At 49.9% G+C, this 19,553-nt stretch overlaps 1 protein-coding gene across 4 annotated transcripts in view; it reads right to left on the bottom strand.

The window, feature by feature from the left end:
* Window positions 1-14,594, bottom strand: part of Sec14l1 (SEC14-like lipid binding 1) — a 44,101-nt gene extending 29,507 nt beyond the window's left edge. For 3 of the 4 annotated variants that reach the window (NM_001166506.2, NM_001166507.2, NM_028777.4), the window contains exons 1-2: window positions 14,411-14,594; window positions 12,510-12,602 (exon numbers count right to left, since the gene is read on the bottom strand). In NM_001166506.2, the coding sequence (NP_001159978.1) occupies window positions 12,510-12,572 (63 nt within the window). In that variant the 5' untranslated portion in view covers window positions 12,573-12,602; window positions 14,411-14,594. Of the gene's footprint in view, window positions 1-998; window positions 1,853-12,509; window positions 12,603-14,410 lie in introns of those variants that run through there. The other variant, NR_029459.2, reaches the window with a different exon arrangement.
* Window positions 14,595-19,553: the final 4,959 nt, after the last annotated feature.

Below are 19,553 nucleotides of genomic sequence, written 5' to 3'. Positions count from 1 at the left end.
AAGCTGGTTCAGCAGCAGGCTCCCTGTCAGCCACAGAGCAAGCCAGGCTGGTCGCCAGGCCAGGCCAGGCCAGACGTGCTCATCAGACAGCCTGTGGAGACGGCTTTGATGCCCACTGCACACTTGAGAACCAGCACAAGGGGAAGAGATGTGTCGGCTCTCCAGAAAACCAGCAGATTCCGGAAGGCGGTGCACTGGGCCGTCTTGGAATCGTTTCCCACCCCCAGTGACACATGGTCCTCCTTTGCCTCACTGCTACACAGTTAATACTTGCTAAGTTTCTTCAGAGTTCTAAACTTTTGGACCACAAGTGGTGGTTCACCCCTGTAATCCCAACACTGAGGCAGGAGGATTACAAGATCGAAGCCTGCCTAGGCTATGCATTGGAGGACAACTCCCCATGTCCAGCAACCTCTGAGGACCACAGCACCCAAGTGCTATACACACAGGTCAGCTATCTGTGTTTAGCATTCCTCAGGCAACAAACCTCCATCGGGACAGGAGCAGACCAATACAAGGGCGTGCCCCTCCCCTGCAATGCCAATTGCTGGCTTGATTTCAAACAAAACCCAGTTTAAGGGTCTGGTTGATATGGATCCCTGAGGGAATCTGCACTGGGGGCACGTACAAACCCTCCAGTAGTTACTGACTGGCTGACAGACTGGCTTCAAACTCTGCATCGTCACAGCCTACGTGCTTGGTGCTGAGATTATAGGTGCTTGCCACACTCACCCACAGTTAACAAATGAACCCCTTTAAAAGAGAAAGTATAGCCGGGCAGTGGTGGCACATGCCTTTAATCCCAGCACTTGGGAGGCAGAGGCAGGCGGATTTCTGAGTTTGAGGCCAGCCTGGTCTACAGGGTGAGTTCCAGGACAGCCAGGGCTACACAGAGAAACTCTGTCTCAAAAAAAAACAAAAAAAAGAGAGAAAGAGAGAGAGAGAGAGAGAGGGAGAGAGAGAGAGAGAGAGAGAGAAACTATTCCTTCAATCCCAAGTATTGACCAGTTCCTTTATTATAATGGTATTCAAGCAGGTACAGTAGAGGAGGCCCGTGTGCTGGCACCGGCACTCCCAGCTGCTCACGGAGGCTGAGGTGGAAGGACCACACATCAGCCAGGAGCTTGAGCCAGGCTGGTCAACACGGCCAGACCCTGCATTAAAAACAATCAGGCAAGAAAACTGGAAGGCAGGGACACCTCACACAAGGACAAGCTCCAGTGACAACACACTTGCTTGACGTGGCAGCCAGCAGAAGACAGCTCATCCGGGATACAAACCATGAGTCTGGCAGCTCCTTCGGACAGGCCCTAGCCCTGGCTCTTTGCTGAGCAGGCTGCAGACTGCTCCTCCCACCACTTTCCCGTTTCAATCCTCGTCCCGCAGCTCAGGCCCACAAAGTAGCTCATGCTATACTTGGCTCTAACACAGCAGCAGCATGTTAATCCACTCTTTGTGTTTGCTTTCAACTATTAAACCAGCATTATCTGCTGTTCACAAAAATACAGCAAGCCACTGCTGCCCGACAGTGCCTGGCCAGATACATGGGAAAGCCAGAGCTCTCTGAGTGCTGACACGCATTCTTCAGTTATCAAAATAAACGACCAGTGATAGTCTCAGAGTTAGAGGACACCAGCGCTGCAGGCAGCTCTCTCAGTAGGCAGAACCCTCTCCTAGAATCCTAGGACAGAGGACTCCGGGCCTCCACCACAGGCCACGTGTGTGGCAGCAGGCATTTGATATGTCTACAACTTTAGTACTTGAGAGGTGGAGGCAGAGGGTGAGGAGGGAGTCCAAGGTCACTGTCTCACACACTGGGAGCTGGAGGCCAGCATAGGTTAAAGATCCTGACCTAAAAAGAGAAAAATAGAAAGGTAAGCTAGAGCAAACAGAGCAGACGGCACATAAATGCACCTCCGTCCGTTCTGCACGGTGAAGCCCCACTTAGCAGAACTGTTTGACTTCTCGGTGTAAAAGATAATCCGTGGCCTTCAGGAAAGCATTTGGTGTTCCAGGGAACTGCAGCTGTCAGCTTTAAAAATGCCATGTGCTTGCCCACATAAAAGAATGCAATGAGCTATGGAAATATTATCTAGTGTCATGAACTAGAATCAAAGCCTCGTGGAGTCGGCGGTGGCGCCAGCACAGTTCCCATAGTGCACTGCTATAGGTCTGCAGCTTCGCAGAGCCTGGGGGGCTCAGGCTTAAGTCACACTCAGCAGAAGACAGGAAGTCAAGCGCAGTTCAGACTGGCCCAGAACCTTGAGGGAGCAGGGCCACCTGAGGAAAGCTCTTGTATTGCCACAGTCATTTCTCCAAAACGGCAGGGCTCACCAGTTCTCCCCATGGGACACTCCTGTGTCATCTCACTTCCACAGCAGGCTACCCGGGAAAGCCAGTGCTGCGTGGCAAGGCCTGGGTTTGAGCCCCAATACCACAGAAAGGAAAGATGAGCCCGACATCACAGCTGTACTTGGAATGACTACACCAAAGTCTGAGGCTATCCCATGTAAGGGATGAGGCTAGACCTGGGCTGGCCTGCACAAGCGTCAACCCCAGTACTCAGATCAGACCCTGTCCTTAAGCCAACAAGCTCAAGACAAAACACTCCTGGGAAGCATGTAATTATATCATTTTTTTTTTTGGTTAATATTACAGCAAAAATTTTTTAAATGTGCAGTATGGTGCTGGAGAGATGGCTCAGTGGTTAAGAGCACTTGCTGTCTTACAGAGGACCTGGATTTAGTTCCCAGCACCCACATGGTGGCCCACGACAGCATATATGAACACCCCTCCATTCCAAGGGATCTGGCACTCTCTGGACCCTGCAGGCACCAGGCACACACATGGTACACAGACAGACACACAGGCAAAACGCATACACATATAAAATAAAAATAAATCTTAACAAACTCAAAAGTACAGCCCAGGGGTTGACACAGTAACTCAGAAGGTAAAGGCATGTGAACACAGGTGTGACCCCAAGAGCCTCACAGTGGAAGAGTGAGAAACTCCAGCCAGGTGTCTGCTCGCTTCCACACACATGTGCATACATTAGACACACAGAATAACACCTTTAAAATGTTTGTTTACAGTGTGCATTACACCCCATAGTCAAAAGGTAGAAGCAGCCCAAGTGTTCATCAATAAATGAACTGATGTGCACACACAGTGGACTACACTATGAACTGATGTGCACACACAGTGGACTACACTATGAACAGATGTGCACACACACTGGACTACACTATGAACAGATGTGCACACAGTGGACTACCATATCCAGCTTTGAAAATGAATGGAATTCCAAGTGTGGTGGTGACATCTCCTGACACTTGGAAGGAAGAGACAGCCATATCTCTGAGTTCTAGACTAGCCTGGTCTACAAAGAGTTTTCAGGTCAGCTAGGGCTACATTATAAGCCCCTATTTCAAAAACAAAGAAAAAAAGAAAAAGGAAGGATATTTTTATCCAACACAGATGACCCTTGAGAACATTAGGCTAAGATGAGTGAGGCCCAAAGGAGCAGACTTGCTTCCACCTCTTTGTGGCCTTAAAGAAGTCAGATTTACAGACACAGAAAACAGAGTTAGAGCCGGTTAGCTCAGTGCAAGGGCATTTGCCTAGCACGTACCTGGCCTGGGTTCTAGCCTAGCACTGACAACACAAGCGACCAGAAGGATGGCCAGGGCATGTGTCAGCATTTAATGGGTACAGTGTTGGTTGAAATGGTGTTTGAGACGGATGTACTGTAATTAATTACGTCTGTATTTAATACCTTAAACTATACACTTAAAATACATTTAAATTATATGCATGTTTTACAACCATAAAAATTAACATATAGTACAAATCTACCAGAAAGTTAGCGAATAAAGCCATCCACAAGGTTAAGACAGGAAAGCGCCCATTTGGTACCATAACTTTGCGGTTACTAGCTACCCAAAAGAACAGCTCTCTAGAGAAGCCCAGAGCATGGAAATAATGCCCCCAAGGTGTCCCACTCCCCACGAGAAAGCAGACAGAAGAGCTGACTGCAAAGTTACTGGAGGACCTATTCCTTTTCCATTGTAAGTTTAAACTGTTACAAGCAGACTCCACTGGCTTTCTCTGAGCTCCCTGAGAAGGGTCTAAGCAGCAGCTTTCCAGCTTGAGCAGGTTTCTGACGCACAGCACCTGATGGTGACACTGCAGACTGTATGCCTGCTCAGAGAAATGCTGGCTTAGCAGAGTGTCAGCACTGAAAGACAAGAACTCGCATGCTGTTAACCACTAATGCAGGGGTCGGCCGGGTTGGTGTCTGGGAGCAGCCCCACAGCACCTCATTATCAATTTGCTTCTAAATATAGTTACCTGCAACTTTCAGGTCTGGCCTTGGTTTTCAATATGTGCACAGGCAAGAAACACACAGAAGAAAAGAAATGCATTTCTTGATTAGGACAAACATGTCACAGAATAACGGCTGCCAAGAAAACTGACTCAGTTAAGAATGACTTCTGGAGCTGGAGAGATGGCTCAGTGGTTAAGAGCACTGACTGCTCTCCCAAAAGTCCTGAGTTCAATTCCCAGCAACCACATGGTAGCTCACAAATGGGATCTGATGCCCTCTTCTGGTGTCTGTGTCTGAAGACAGCTACAGTGTAGTCATACAAACAAAATAAACCTTAAAAAAAAAAAAAAAAGGTAAATGATCAATAAGAGTTTCCCCCCCAAAAAGAAACACCAACTTCTCAGACTTAAGACATATTAAACAAAACAAAACAAAACCAAAAAACAAAAAAACAAAAAACAGATTACTCTCTGTGAGCTGGGGGCCAGCCTGGTCAGAGGCAATTCCAGGCCAGCCAGGGCTACACAGAGAAACCCTGTCTGGAAAAACAAAAGAAAATCTGATAACTACTCACTCAGAGTGAAAACTATTCTGTAAAATGAACCTGGGTTCGGCAGGAAACCGATGGAAGCGGTGTGCCGTGGGGCAAGCACGTGCAGACAGCTGCAGGCGACCAGCCTCAGCCTGAACACAAACTCCAGCTGACTCACAAACTATGATCTGCATCAGAGTCTCTCAGGGCGCGATCCCAGTGTAAATCACAAACACACCCGACCAAAAGATGCTCCACTGTGACCCGGCACACCCTTCAGGACCATTGGCTGGGATGTAGCTCAATCCCCAACATTCAATTGGATATAGTCCAATCCCCAGCACAGAAGCAGGGGTGATGAGGAGACACAAGCATCCTTCCCAGACCGGCATTCTTAAGACAAATCCGTTCAGTACATATTCAGGATTAAGAACAAGACAGACCTGAGGAACCATCTAACCACTGGGTGCAAAACAGGGCAGCATGCATCTGTGAAAGACAGACAGACAGACAGACAGCTTTCTTCCTTCTCTCCCTTCCTACAAGTGAGCTCTCACCATGTTGCCCAGTCTGTACTCAAATTCTAGGCTCAAGTGATCCTCCTGCATCAACTTCCTCAGTAGCTGGGACTTAGAGGAACTGCATACAATTTTCCTTAAACAAAAAAACCTGTCACCCCATCCTCCAGGCACACCTTTTCCCAGGGTGACAGGCAGTACCCGCCATGCTATGTTTACCACAGCACCACTAGGCAACACGCACACAGCCTTCACTCCTGCACAGCTCACGACAGAGATACAGGCCACCTGTAAGAGCTGCCAAACTACCCTAACCTGTCTCTGCAGTGGCAGTCTCACCTGTCTCTCTCCAGGAGGGGCTGGAATGAATGGGTGTGGGAAATGACAGAGCCCGGCAGACACCTGGTCACATCCCACCTCCCATGGACCAGCCTTCTGCCAAGGGCTTTCTCACACACTCCACAGAACCCTGCCCATAAAGCCATGGCGCGCAGCACAAGCATGTCACCCAAGTCACCGGGTTAGAAAGGAGCTAAAAATAGGTCGGCGGCCCAGTTTACCCTGAAGAGACTGGCACTTAGCGCGCACATCCACAACATCTGCACTCATCAAGGGAGCGAATGGCCTTAGCCTTCACCTGCAGGCCTTACGAGGATGGAGGATGGAGAGAGCAGTTAGGTGACTGTACTCAGGCCCTCTCTGCCTCCTGGCAGAACAATTGAATCAGCAAAAGGTTGCAGTGGGAACACAAAGGACAAATGACCTACTTTCACTAACAAATCAGAGGCGGAATGCTCAGGAGGAGGAGGGGAGCTCAGAAGAGGGACCAAGAGGCAGGCACCAGAATGCAAACCACTCTACTGGAGCCGGAGTCCAGTATGCCAGTGCTTCCCAACCTCCCTGATCCTGCGGCCCTTTAATACGGTTCCTCATGTTGTGGCGACCCCCGACCGGTTTCATTGCTATTTCATTAACTGTAATTTTGTTACTACTTTGAATCATAATGTAAATATCTGATATGCAGGATATCTGATATGTGACTCCAAAAGGGATGGAGACCCACACGCTGAGAACAACTGAAGTCAGCGATAAAGCCATTTTTTTTTTTTTAGGTTTCTGAAAAGGAGGCAGCAAGGAAGGATGACTGTCACCTGCAGTGGTAACAAGGGGAGCAAACTACAACCACCCATTCCTGACAGCAAGTCAGCCAGCCCAGTCACCTCAGCTTCTACGGGATGCAACGGGCTCTGGTGTTAACCTCGTCAGAGAGAGCAGAACACATCACGTGTGTCTAGGACCCTTAGTCACCACCACACACTCACACAGGACCATACACCACCACCCTCAGAGCCTCGAGACAACAGCACACCGCCCAAATACCTACCAGACCTTTAGTCACCATCAGAGGAAATGGACCACACTCTGCCACTGCCAGACAGCACCAACGCAGCACTTTACCACAGTCTCCTCGGGAGCAGTGAGCTTCTTCGTGAAAGTAGACATTAACTCCACTGAGGCACAGTGGTGCTGCCCTATAATCTCAGCTACTCGGGACATGGAGGCAGAAGATCGAGCATCTAAGGCAGCCTGCACTACACGCCCAGAGGGAAAGGGGCTCACCACACATCAGGCTCACTCAAGATCAGACAATAGGTAGTGCAGTCTCATGTCTAATTACCACAAAACTGGAAACCAGATCAGAAATAGACCAAGACCCAGAGTTTAAACCTAAGGCGAAGGGAAGAAAATATCGTCCAAGAAGGTAAGAAGGGGACTTGGGGGTGGGGGAGCCCACCAGCTAAAGCACTAACTGCTCTTGCAGAGGAGCCAGGTTCAATTTCCAGAACCCACATGGCAGCTCACAACTGATTATAACTCAAGATCTAGAGCAGATCTGATGCCCTTTCTGACGTCTGAACATACCAAGCACACATATGATGCACATACATACATGTAGGCAGAACACTCACACACACACACACACACACACACAAATAAACATAAAAATAAAAGGCTGGATGACAGGCAATATTGTAGTCAACACTGCCGATTGTGGATCCGCAGGCAATCCGCCCTGCCCATCCTCAGGGAGAAGAGCCGCCTCCTCAGGACGCACTCCAGGTCAGGATGCTGCCCAGCACCTTACAGAGCCCACAGGGACTCACAGGAAACAGTAGACACCCTTTCCTCTTGTTACCACTGGCCAGAGTAATAATGCTTAGCTATAAATGCCCATCTGATGTACAAGATCATGGCAGAGCCGTCTGTGTGTACAGAGGGACTTGCTTTTGTCTGGTACTTGGAGGTGGGCAAAGAGGTCCCAGCAAGGGTGGAGGAGGATATGGCTGCCCATCACTGGCTATTCAGTGGGGGTGGGGTGCAGGTGGAATTAACATCTACACTCTGAGCAAATCTCTTTTTTTCCTCCTTGCAGCTGTGTTAGAGAGAGGCCGTGAGATACAAAATGGGAAATGGGAAAAGCCCGCGGAAGGAACAGGGAGGAAGGCTACAGCCCATTTGTGCAGTCGGCTATTTGACCAACAGCCACGCAGCCAGTAGGACTTCTGGTCCTTCAACTGCACAGGAACCATTCTCACTGCTGCCGCAGTGCCAGCAGCTCTGCACGCCTCACAGGGTGAAGCAGCACCGAGGGGCCCTGGATAGCCTGGGCTCAAGAAAACACAAAGCCCCGTGAGAGTGGGGTCCCCAGAAAATCCAGGCAAGGGTTCAGGTGGAAAGGCAGAGACTCGCTGCTCACACCTGGGCGCCTGTGTACTTTCAAGGCCCAGGGAAACAAGGAGACACCACTGCTAGGACCACACAGGACGGACCCTTGAGAAGAGAAGCAAATACAGTCATAAGCAAAGACCTAGCACTGACAAAGTACTAGAGACAAGTCGGAAGTGTGGCGGAGGCCAGCAGTGGCCACGTGCCCCGGGGGAAGGGAGGGAAACACGAGGCCTGCCTCCAGAGGTAGCAGGGAGGCAGGGCAGGACATACTCAACAAGATCTGAAGAGACAGATGGCAAAGGCAAGCATGTGAGGCAAAGGAGTATAAAAAGACACGGAGGGGCAGGGAGGCAGCCGGCTCACAGCCTGAGAACACAGTGATTCTAAAGAGGGCCAGGGGCGGGCAGGAAGGGCGCCACAGGGCCTGCAGGGAGCAGGAAATCGCCTCCAGAACCAAGGAAGCAGGGTTCACGGGTGCCCTGAGGGGCTCAAAGACTGAGGGGAGATGAACAAGGAACTGGGTCACTATCGCTCACAGGACAAGGGCTCGGGGTAAGAGACTGAGGGGACAGACTGCATGTCCCAAAGGCAACGTTCAGGGTGCCTGTCCAACTAATGCAGTGAGGAGGAGGCTCTGCGGCAAACACAGAGACAGAAAAACCAGGATGTGGACTGAAGGGAGAAGGTGCCCATTGTGCCCTACCCCTGAGGCAGGATGCCAGGGCAGGAGCAAGACAGGACAGTTACGATGACTGGGGAGAGCAGGCAACGCTGTCAGAGCCCTTCCATCACACACCTCCCCTGTCCACAGGGACAGCTGTCCTTGACAGAAAAATACCACAGCTCTCACAGCATGGCCTCTCAGGCCTCCTCCCCCACGTCCAGCCAGAGCGTCTTTAACATACCTAAAATTCTCTGTGCTGTTTTGTTTTTGAGTCAGGGTCTGACCCTGGTCTGAGTCTGAGTCTCCCTTGCAGCCACATGCATGGCTACACCTGCCTGGGCTTTAAAGCTTGTGTTTCGTCCTAGGTTTTTTCAAAAGGAAACAGTGCTGCCCCAGCACGTCCACCTCTGCCTGGCCGCAAACCCTGACCTACGAAGCACCTAGGAGACCATAAACCCTTTGGGTAGACAAGCGCAAGCAGAAGGAAGCCATCCAGGAAACGGGTCAAGCTGAGACCTGAAGGCGTGGACATCACGGTGGACCAGAACCTTCACAAAATATGTTGGCACACACATTATCAGGAGCATGGGTAACAAAGACAACACTGACCCAAGAATATTATCGTCCCACCGACTCCCCTCACCTACTGCAGGGCAAGGAGCTGGCACCTTCTCCACGTCTGCAGGCGTTTCTAGGCTAGCCTCTCTCTCATCCTAACTCCAAGGAATGTCACAAATGCCAGCTGAAAACCGTCATTTCAGCTCTGTTTGCTTAAATGCCATTTTTTAATTCAAATGAGCTAAAGAAACTTTTAACATTTTTAAAATGTTGTTGATGCCCAACTCAACAACAAACTTTCGTTTATTCAATCAAAATGCAATTGAAATGTGACCCCACTGTCTGTACCAGGCAACGCTCAGCTGACAATTTTCTGTAATCCACAGTCACAAAACCTGGCTTCAAAGGAACACAGGGGCAAGCTGGAGGAGTCCCTTTCCTCCTGGCCTTCTCCCAGGGACTGGCACACACCTGTTTGGTGCCCTCTCTCCCCCTCCCCCTCCCCCCTAGGAGGAAGCGCTACAATGCTGCTCTAGGGACTACTAGGGACAACTGGTTCCACAGCACAGACTTCGCTACTGTTTGCCTTAATAAATAAATAAACAAAGCAGAGTGAGTGCTGAGGCTCCTTTACCTCAGCATGGGGGGGGGGGGGGAGGCGAGCGCCCTGCAGGGCTGCAGCTACTGACCACTCTAGTTCTGGAAGGAGGAAGGAAATATATTTTATTTTCAGGCCTAAAGGAAAAATTAGCAATCCAAGAGGAAGCTAGCCAGTGCCAAACAGAAAAGCAGTTTACAAGTTTTTTAAAACTAGGGTTGGCTAAGAATTTGAATTTATGCAAAGTTTGCATAAAATTTGCAAAGCAAACTTCCTAATTTTGAAAACAATAAAGGACATCAGAAAGTCTGAAGGCTCAGCAACCTAGACAGCTTTATATGAATCCAGGGTTGGAAGAGGCTGACCCTGCCTCTGACCACAGACTCACAGCAAGAGTTTTGGGGAAAAAAACCATTTATTTCCATTTCTTATGGGGAGGGTGAGCAGGCCAGAGAGCAGGCAGGTCGGTTCTCTCCATCTGCCTCCTGGGTCTCAGGATCAAACTCAGATCACGGGCTTGGCTGGGCTTGGCAGCGCATGCCTTCACCAGCTGATCCCCTCGCCAGCCCACATGGAGCTTTGGAAAACAGTTCTGGCAAACCTAACCTGCCAGCCCCAACCCGTGCCACCACACACACCTCCTCCCTGACTCCAGCAGCCTTGCAAACTGAAGAAAGATCAGGTGACTCCCCAGAGGACACTCTGAGCCTCAGTCTAAGGAAGAAGACGACCAGTCTCAGTGAGAGTCTCTCTCTCTCTCTCTCTCTCTCTCTCTCTCTCTCTCTCTCTCTCTCTCTCTCTCTCTCTCGTATGTAAAGTAGGTCATGTGACAAGAACTGGCCACTCAAAAACTCAAAAAAAAAAAAATGCAACCAGAAATGCCACTAAGTTGACCTGGACCCATAGGCTGTGGCCAGCTCAGCAGAGCGGGTGTGTGTGTGTGTGTGTCTGTGTGTGTGTGTGTGTGTGTGTGCAGCGTAAGCTAAGCCAGTGCAGAGTAGGAGAGAGGGGATTGCACAGGGGCCCGAGAGGTGCCAGTTCAGGCACGGCTACCCGGCTAGCTGTTTCCCAGAGCCACCCTCCACCAGCAGGCTCCAGCCTGTCCCACTGGGAATTCCTCAACCTCTACAGAGATTTCTATCACACCACACATGTGTCCCTCTAACAAAGACCCTTTCGAGCTGGCTGGGGTGGGGAGAGCACGAGGGAGAGGGTGGGTTGATCCATACAACCAAAAGTCAAGTCAAACCGAAAAGCATCTTTCTCACAAACCAGCCACATAAAATATTTAAGGGAAATACAAAACTATTTTAGGACACAAAGCCCCCACCATAGCAACCAACAGGCCTCCCACCTGACAGAGAGCTGCACAGACGGTTGTCTGTGGTAAAGGATGCACTGTCCTGCCCTGACAGAGGCGGGAGACTATTGTGAAAACTGACTGGGCTGCACAGGAGCTTGAGGCCATCTCACTGTACAGAAGTCACACTTCAGTCAGGAAAAAAAGCAAGCAGCATTCCCTCAAGAGGATTTAAGATTTTATTTTGCTTTTTAAGACTATTGATCCAACTAATCTCAAAGCCTACTGCTGAGTATGCTTTTAGAAGAACAGGCAAACCTGGGCTTCTCGATATAAAGAACACAGACAGGTTATGTCACCTGGGCAGGGGCAGCCATAATGGTCTACAACTGTAATCCCCAGCACCTGGAAGCCTGAGGCAGGAAGATCCTGAGTTCAAGGCCAGCCTGGGATCCTCATTCTGGCAGGCATGGACCCAGGACCCCAGACGCAGCAGAGCTCATCTCCCTACTGGACTATACATGTTCTGAGCTTGGTGCCGGTGGCACCGGTGTATCCTGGGTGAGACTCTTAAGACAGATGCATTCTTCCTGTGTCACACATTTCCACACGGGCCTAACGCCATCACAGTGACACACGGGACGCTGAGCAGGAGGTCACAAGTCACTAGAATAGCACTTGGCTTGTAAAATGATTGTAAAATCCAGTAAAATGATTGTTAGTCCAATTCAGGTAGATAAAAAAAAATAAACACTTCAGCTACACTCTTTGTGGAATTCTGGTTTGAATCATGGATTTGCTATTTGCTGGGAAAACTTACTAAACAGAACTACTTCCTAACACGCAGGGGAAACCCCATCCCACCGTGCTCAGTCCTGAGACCAACTAAGATGAATTCCCTCAGGAACAGTGCTCTCTCCCAAGGAAGGAGCAGCATGGGGGCAGCGCTCCCCGTCCTCCCTGTCCCGCAGCTACGTGAACAAAGAAAGCCAGCAAAAGCCCTAGGAAATGCTTGGCCAGGATCCCACGTCTGCGTTCTCCGTGGGTGAATGATGCAAGCTCGCATGTCACCCCGGATACATTGCAAAAACACAAACGTACAGATTTGCAGTTTCAGAGGCGTTTTGTTTAAAACTGCCAGCCAGACTCTGGCCGCAGGTCACAGTCACGTAGCGGAGCTGAGCTCGTAAAGGCAATGATAACAAGGAGCGGAGTTTGCAGATCATCCAAGTTTAATCTTAAAAAGAAGCCAGAGGAAACTGAAATGTGAAGTACTTACAGCCATAATTAACTCAAAGGGATGTTTATACACCCGCACTGGGGACTGGTATTTTTGCACCATGGTTGTAATTCAATAGCAGTCTTCTTACTCCTGAAAAACATAAATACGTGTAATAAATAACCACATTACAGGAAAGAAAAGTGAGTCTGGATTCTCGTACCGCCACATCCTAGAGACCACCACAGGTCATATTTCCAAACATACACGAAAACGAAAGAGGATTCGCTGAAACGGTCTGACGGGGAAGCATCAGGGTGTTAGTAACAAGCAAAGATGGCCCACATGGAAGGAGGGGCCACCTGGGAGGCCCTCTGCCCCCTGTATGGGCAGAGTCTCTGGCTTAGGTCAGGAGATCTAGTCTTCAGCAGCCATGAAGTCCCAGGATTCAGTGGTGTTCTCTTGAACAATGTCTACAAGAAGCCAACTAAAAATGTAACATGTTATGGCAACCGTTCTGGGGATGACACAAAAAGCTGGAGCAAGCGACCCTTACTGTCTTCTTAAATAATGGGATACTCCTTAAGTGCTGGCTTCAAAGGGAACTTTGTTGTTTCCTGTTTTCTAATTGCTCGCTCCGATTTCAGAGACTGTCTACAAACAGCAGGGAGGCTGCCCAGCTCCAGCTAAGGGGTTCCAAAACCCTCCAGCCTCCTGAAGCCGAGAACCCGAGAACCGCAAGGCAATCAATTACATGCTCAAGTCTGAGGTCAAGGAACCTTGCTTTGCATACAGAATCACTCGGGTGCTGGCAAGGGCGGCTTTCTGGGCAAACACCCTTGTGTGTTCAGAGTCATCTAGAACCTTTTGCTCACCTACTTAAAGGAGGAGAAAAACAAACAGAAATATAAAAAGGAAAGAAAGTCCAGTGAGCCCAGTAGTCCCACTGGGGCTCAATCAATAAGGATGTTATTTTACCTAGATACAGTCAAAAGACATTCAAAAGTTCAAAACCCAGTATCTCGGTATCCCAAATTACAGGTGTTTAAAAAAGCAAACAAAAAACCCCTACGCTGATAGACTTCAGAGGATTGCTATCTAGAGCTGCACTTCTACAATGTTTACATTGCTTTAAACAGGTCTGGAACTTTCTCTGGTATGTTTGCTTGGCATAGCACTCGGAAGGAGCAGGTTACGTTGGAAAACCACCTTCCAACAGTTGGAAAACTACAATGGCTAATAACTCTGGGTGACCTCAAGCATGCCGTTCGCCTTTCCTGATTCCATCTGTGTGAGACGATCTTACACTCCCAGCTCTCAAACCAGACTCCTCGGTTCTCCAAACTCAAGCCTTCATTAATCTCGATTCAGGCGCTGACGCGTCCTGGAGCGCAGAGACCGCGTTCCATTCACTCTCGTAAACCTTACAACGCCGGTGCGCGGAGGGGAGACTAAGAATCGTTTATATTTTTTTAATTGAGAAAATTAGTTTTCGGGTATCTCTCAAATAAAAGGAGGATGATTACCGGGTGCTGACGGGTAGGAGAGAAGATGCAAGCACTGCGTGATGCCTTTATTAAGAAACTCTTAACCAAGTGACTACACTGAAGGACCAGCTTGCTCGCCAGCTCCCTGAACTTGGGCCAGATCTTGGCTTGGGGAGGTCTGGTCCAGATCCACGCCCTGCGCGGGCATCCGGAGTGACCACCGCCAAATGGCACAGGAGGCCGGGGCTGCCTCTGTTGCATGATAATTGGTATTTGAAAATCAGCCCAGGGTCGGCCCCGGGGGAGCGCCTCCCTGCAGGCCGGGGCTGGACGGAGGGGGCGGCGGCGGCGGAGGGACCCGGCTGGCTCCGCAGTCTCCGAGATGGCGAGCGCCCCGGGCCGTCGCAGCAGAGGGACCCTGCCAGGGACTGACACCCGGGCGCGCTCCTACCCTCCACGACGACGCGAGCTTACCTCTTGTCAGAAGGACCGGGTCGGGGACGCGGCGCGGTGGCGGGATGCGTTCATGCCGGCGGCTCCCCGAAGAGAGAGCCGTGCCACAGGCTCGGCTGCCGCCGCTCGACCGCCGGTTCCGGGGACAGGGGCCGGGGCGGGAGGGCCGAGGGGCGCGGCGAGGGCTCGAGTGGTTGTTACGGGTGACGGGGAGGGAGGGGCCAGCCCGGAAGAGGCGCGCGTGCGCACACCAGGCCGAGGGGGCGGGGGAAGGAGCAGGAGGCGGTTGCTAGGGAGGGGGAGGGGCGGCCGCCGGGCTGGCTAAGGGCCGTACTGCGCCGGCGCGAGTTACAGATCTGCGCGTGCGTAGGAGGGGCTCAGGACTTGGTCTGCCAGGACTCGGAGCGAGCCCCAGAGGCTCCTTCTCTTGGCGTCAGTGGGAAGGGGGAAGGGCCGTGGCGGCGGGCGAGGCTTCGCAGTTAGCAGCCACAGACCCCAGAAAAGATTCAAATGCGCACTCCAGCCGGAGCGGGAACTGGGACCTCTACGGAATGTCAGCTAAGCCGGCCCTCCAGCTTGAATGCTGCGCGCTTGCGCCGTCTGTGCTTCCTCGTGGGCTTCCTCTTTTTTTTCCTGCACTGCTATAGTGTCTGATTGCATTCTGGCCTAGTAATGGTGATGGAGCGAACAGGGTGGGGAGGAGATGGGTGTAACCCAAGCACCCTTGTCAACACGTCCAGATGGTTGGGGAATGTCTGGCTGTGGGATGGCTCTAAGGGGAGGGACCTCAAGTGGGGTGCTAGGTGTGCCTTGCGTTTCAGCGTCTCCAACTTTAAAATTTAAGAGCCACACACGGAGACATTTAGGGGTCCTGAAGACGGGCGGGTGACAATAAGCGGACACCTGGCGCATCCACCCACACAGAAAAGCTAGTTTTAGAAGCAACACACAATTTCTCCATCAGTGTCACTGTTGTTCCGTTCACATTAGTCACCCCGGATGGCTGTACTTGCACACAAGAGTTTGGGAATTTCCTTCAGGACCTGTTTACCCACCACACAAACATATCATTCATTGCTCGATCACACTTTATTTCCAACTCAAACCGTCATTTTCCAGCACTGCTACCCGCGCTACTCAGGCTGCTGATGACTTATGTCCACGTGTAGGGATCACATTCACCTTTAAAAGATGCTGTGGGAGCTGGGCAGTGGTGCCTTTAATCCCAGCACTTGGGAGGCTGAGGCAGGCAGATTTCTGAGTTCGAGGCCAGGCTGGTCTACAGAGTGAGTTCCAGGACAGCCAGGGGCTACGCGGAGAAACCCTGTATCAGAAAGAAAGGGAGAGAGAGAGAGAGAGAGAGAGAGAGAGAGAGAGAGAGAGAGAGAAAGGAAGAAAGAAAGAAAGAAAGAAAGAAAGAAAGAAAGAAAGACAAACATGAGCTCCTGGTAGGAGTGAATGGCAGCACCCATTGAGATGATCTTATCCAGAACACACCATTCTGACAAACCTATAGATGAACCACAAATGTACAGGAAATAGAGACTGGAAGATGGGGCCAATTCACAGCCTGGAAAGCACAGACCTCGGGGGTACAAAACAGATATAGTCTTTATCAAATGATTTCTAAAGAAAGATGAGGGGAAGTCTAACTGATACCTTAAGAGGAGTTGGGAAATTCACTTAGACAACTGTGCTCTCAACTGCAGTGGCTGCTCTCCCAGGGGACCAGGATTCGATTCCCGGTACCTACTTGGCAGCTCACAACTGGCTGTAACTCCAGTCCCAGGAGATCTGACGCCCTCTTCTGGCCTCCTCTGGCACTGCATGCCAGTGGTGCACAAGCATACAGGCAGGCAAAAACATCCACAAACATAGAAAGAAGGAAAAGAATTGAAGAGAACATGCCTTCGGGGCACATGCTGAAATTTATTTTTATGTGAAGTAATATAATACCTAAGAGTAGCTACAAAATAATCCTGCGGTGCTGCATGCTTTTAATGCCATCATCAGGCAGAAGCACTGAATCTCTGTGAATTAGAGACTAGCCTGGTCTTCATAGCAAGCTCCAGGCCAACCAAGTCTACCTAGTGAGACCCTGTCTCAAAAACAAAACTGCCCAGCCATCTCACCAGACCCCACTAAAGTAACACGTTTAAATAAAAACATGTGTTTACATGTGAAACGTGGTATGTTTGAGAGAGGGTGTGGCTTAGTGTAGTGAGAGTTTAGATTTCTTACAAAAACCCAGTTATGTGACTGTGTTTTCCTTCTAATCCCAGGTGTGGGATAAGAGGCTGCTTCACAGCAGGTGACTATGACTTGCCTAGAGTACTGACAGGGTTGTGACTTTTGCCAGCCGCAAGATGGCTTAATTCTGGGAACTCTGGAGAGGGTATAAATGGGAGAGCCTGGGGCAGCTGCTGCTCCCCCCTGCTGCTGTTGTGGTTTGTCAAGTGATTGTGAACAGAGAGACTTGAAGTTAGAGATATCGCTAACTATCGCTGACTATGAAGATTGGACTTGCCCCAAGGAACCCCATGCATCTAATCAGCAGGAAGTAGTCTCTTTTGTTGGCTGAAAGAGGTCTACACCCCTTCCCCCTCTAACCTTTCTCTTCTACCTAGTGGCAGGGGTTGGAAGGGATCAGGGTGGAGTAGGATTGGAAGGGAGGTATAAGGACACAATAAAATAGAACAAAAACATAATGTCAACTGTTTAGGGTTTTTTTGCTTGTTTTGTGGTGCTAATGTTCAACCCAAGTTTTATAGGCCAAGGAGATATTTCACCATTTAGCTTACACACCCAGCCCATCTGATTATTTTGACATTCATGTTATTGATCAGGTGCCAAAAATCTACAAGGACCCCTACATAGCCACAGTTAACAAATGGCCCCAGGGCTTGTGATTTTCTGCACGTGCACACAGAGTGCTTGCTCCCCATCCATACATAGAGGCACAAAGGTGAGGTACATAGAAGGGGGGAAGCATGCTGTGACCCCATCTGGCTGCCAGGGATCAAAAGCCCACAGCAAAAGCGTTGTGATCAGAGATACTCTGCTTATGCGAATGAGGTCCGGAGCTGACAAGATGTCTACCTCCACGATCAGCCAACTGTCAACACTTCAGATGACCGCCCAAGTAACCTGCAGATGGACCAAAGGCAACAAAACCTCCCGGACACCTATAGCCAGGCACACTGTATGGGCACCTAAGGATCACCACCACTCAAAGGCTTAGGCAAATCTCAATGGCTAGCTTCTGATTAGATTGGGCGGAGTTTGTGATGTCATGGTTAAGCCATGGACAGGATGAGGTCCCAAGTTTTGCCAAATAAGACTGAAAACAGAGCCGGGCGTGGTGGTGCATGCCTTTAATCCCAGCACTCGGGAGGCAGAGGCAGGTGGATCTCTGAGTTCGAGGCCAGCCTGGTCTACAAAGTGAGTTCCAGGACAGCCAGGGCTATGCAGAGAAACCCTGTCTCGAAAAACCAAAAAAAAAAAAAAAAAAAAAAAAGACTGAAAACAGTTGTTTGGTAACTGAACTGCAGTCTGATGTCCTTGGAGCAGAACTGGGAGGAATTATTAAATGAGACTCTTGTGCTAGAGTGAATTCTGTGTGAACCTTGTGAAGCCAACACTGACTATCAGTATATTAAACAGCAACAGTTCCCACAATAAAATAGGAAGCCATAGTTCTCGGTTCTGATGGTTAATCCATGTGGATCCAAAGCATCAGGGTCACCTGTCCCCCCTGCCTTGCTGCTTGCAAGGCATCTCCTGCCTCTAATGTCCTCTTGAAATGGGCTTCCTGGGGAGGGAGGGGGGTTTCCCTTATATCCACTGGCCAGAAATTATGAGCATGCTTAGTGGACAAGAAGGCTGGACATGCAATGTAACCTACATTCCAAGTTGCTACTCATCCAAGTAAAAATTAATAGTTCTGTTAGCTAGAAACCGTGGAGGATAAATGCTCAGGGTGACTAACAGCCTCTCACTAAGGACAAAAGCAAACTAGTCTGTTTAGGGTGAGCGTGTACTTGAAGATGTGAACATCTATACAAGGAAGGGAGGACCAGGGGGATGTAGCCCAGTAGGTAGAGTACCTGCCTGGCCGTAGGTTCCATCCCTGGCATTGCATAAGTGGGATGTGGTAGCATGTCTGTAGTCTCAGCATTTGGGAGGTGGAGGCTGGAGAAATAGGAGTTCATAGTTATCCTTAGCTACATGGCAAGTTCAAGGCCAGCTTAGGCTACTTAAGATATTTTTTTTTTTTTTTTTTTTTGGTTTTTCAAGACAGGGTTTCTCTGTGTAGCCCTGGCTGACCTGGAACTCACTCTGTAGACCAGGCTGGCCTCGAACTCAGAAATCCTCCTGCCTCTGCCTCCCAAGTGCTGGGATTAAAGGCGTGCGCCCCCATGCCCGGCTAAGACATTTTCAAAAAGAAAAAGGGGGGCTGGCTAGATGGCTCAGCTGTTAAGGTCAGTGACTGCTCTTCCAGAGGTCCTGAGTTCAAATCCCAGCAACCACATGGTGGCTCACAACCATCTGTAATGAGATCTGATGCCCTCTTCTGGTGTGTCTGAAGACAGCTATAGTGTACTCGTTTACATTAAATGAATAATTCTTTTAAAAAAAACAAAAAAAGAAAGAAAGAAAAAGGGAAATATGTCATAGGAAAAAATAGCCCCTGCTTGTTGGGGTTCAGAAGGCCTCACAGAGGGAACTTGGTGAAATAGGGGTTATCCAAGATGAAGTCAGTGGTGGGACTGTTTTACCCCTAAGAGCATGTATGCACACACACCCTAGCACACAGAGGCAAAGAGAAGGCCAAGGGCAGAATTCTAAAGAACTCAAGCACACACCTTTAAATCCCAGCACTTGGGAGGCAGAGGCTGAAGATCTCGGTGAGTTTGAGGCCAGTCTAGTCTACACGGCAAGTTCCATGACAGCTAAAACTGTATAGAAAGAAAACCTTAAAACAAAGAAAAAAAGAATTGGGTCATGGGGCCTGGAGAGATGGCTCAATGGTTAAGAGTACCCACTGGCCGGGCGTGGTGGCGCACACCTTTAATCCCAGTACTTGGGATGCAGAGGCAGGCAGATTTCTGAGTTCGAGGCCAGCCTGGTCTACAGAGTGAGTTCCAGGACAGCCAGGGCTATA

This window comes from Mus musculus, chromosome 11 (assembly GCF_000001635.26).
Source record: "Mus musculus strain C57BL/6J chromosome 11, GRCm38.p6 C57BL/6J".
NCBI classification, from domain to species: Eukaryota; Metazoa; Chordata; class Mammalia; order Rodentia; family Muridae; genus Mus; species Mus musculus.
The sequence above is the reverse complement of the archived record's forward strand: the minus strand, read 5'-3'. Positions and strand labels throughout refer to the sequence as shown.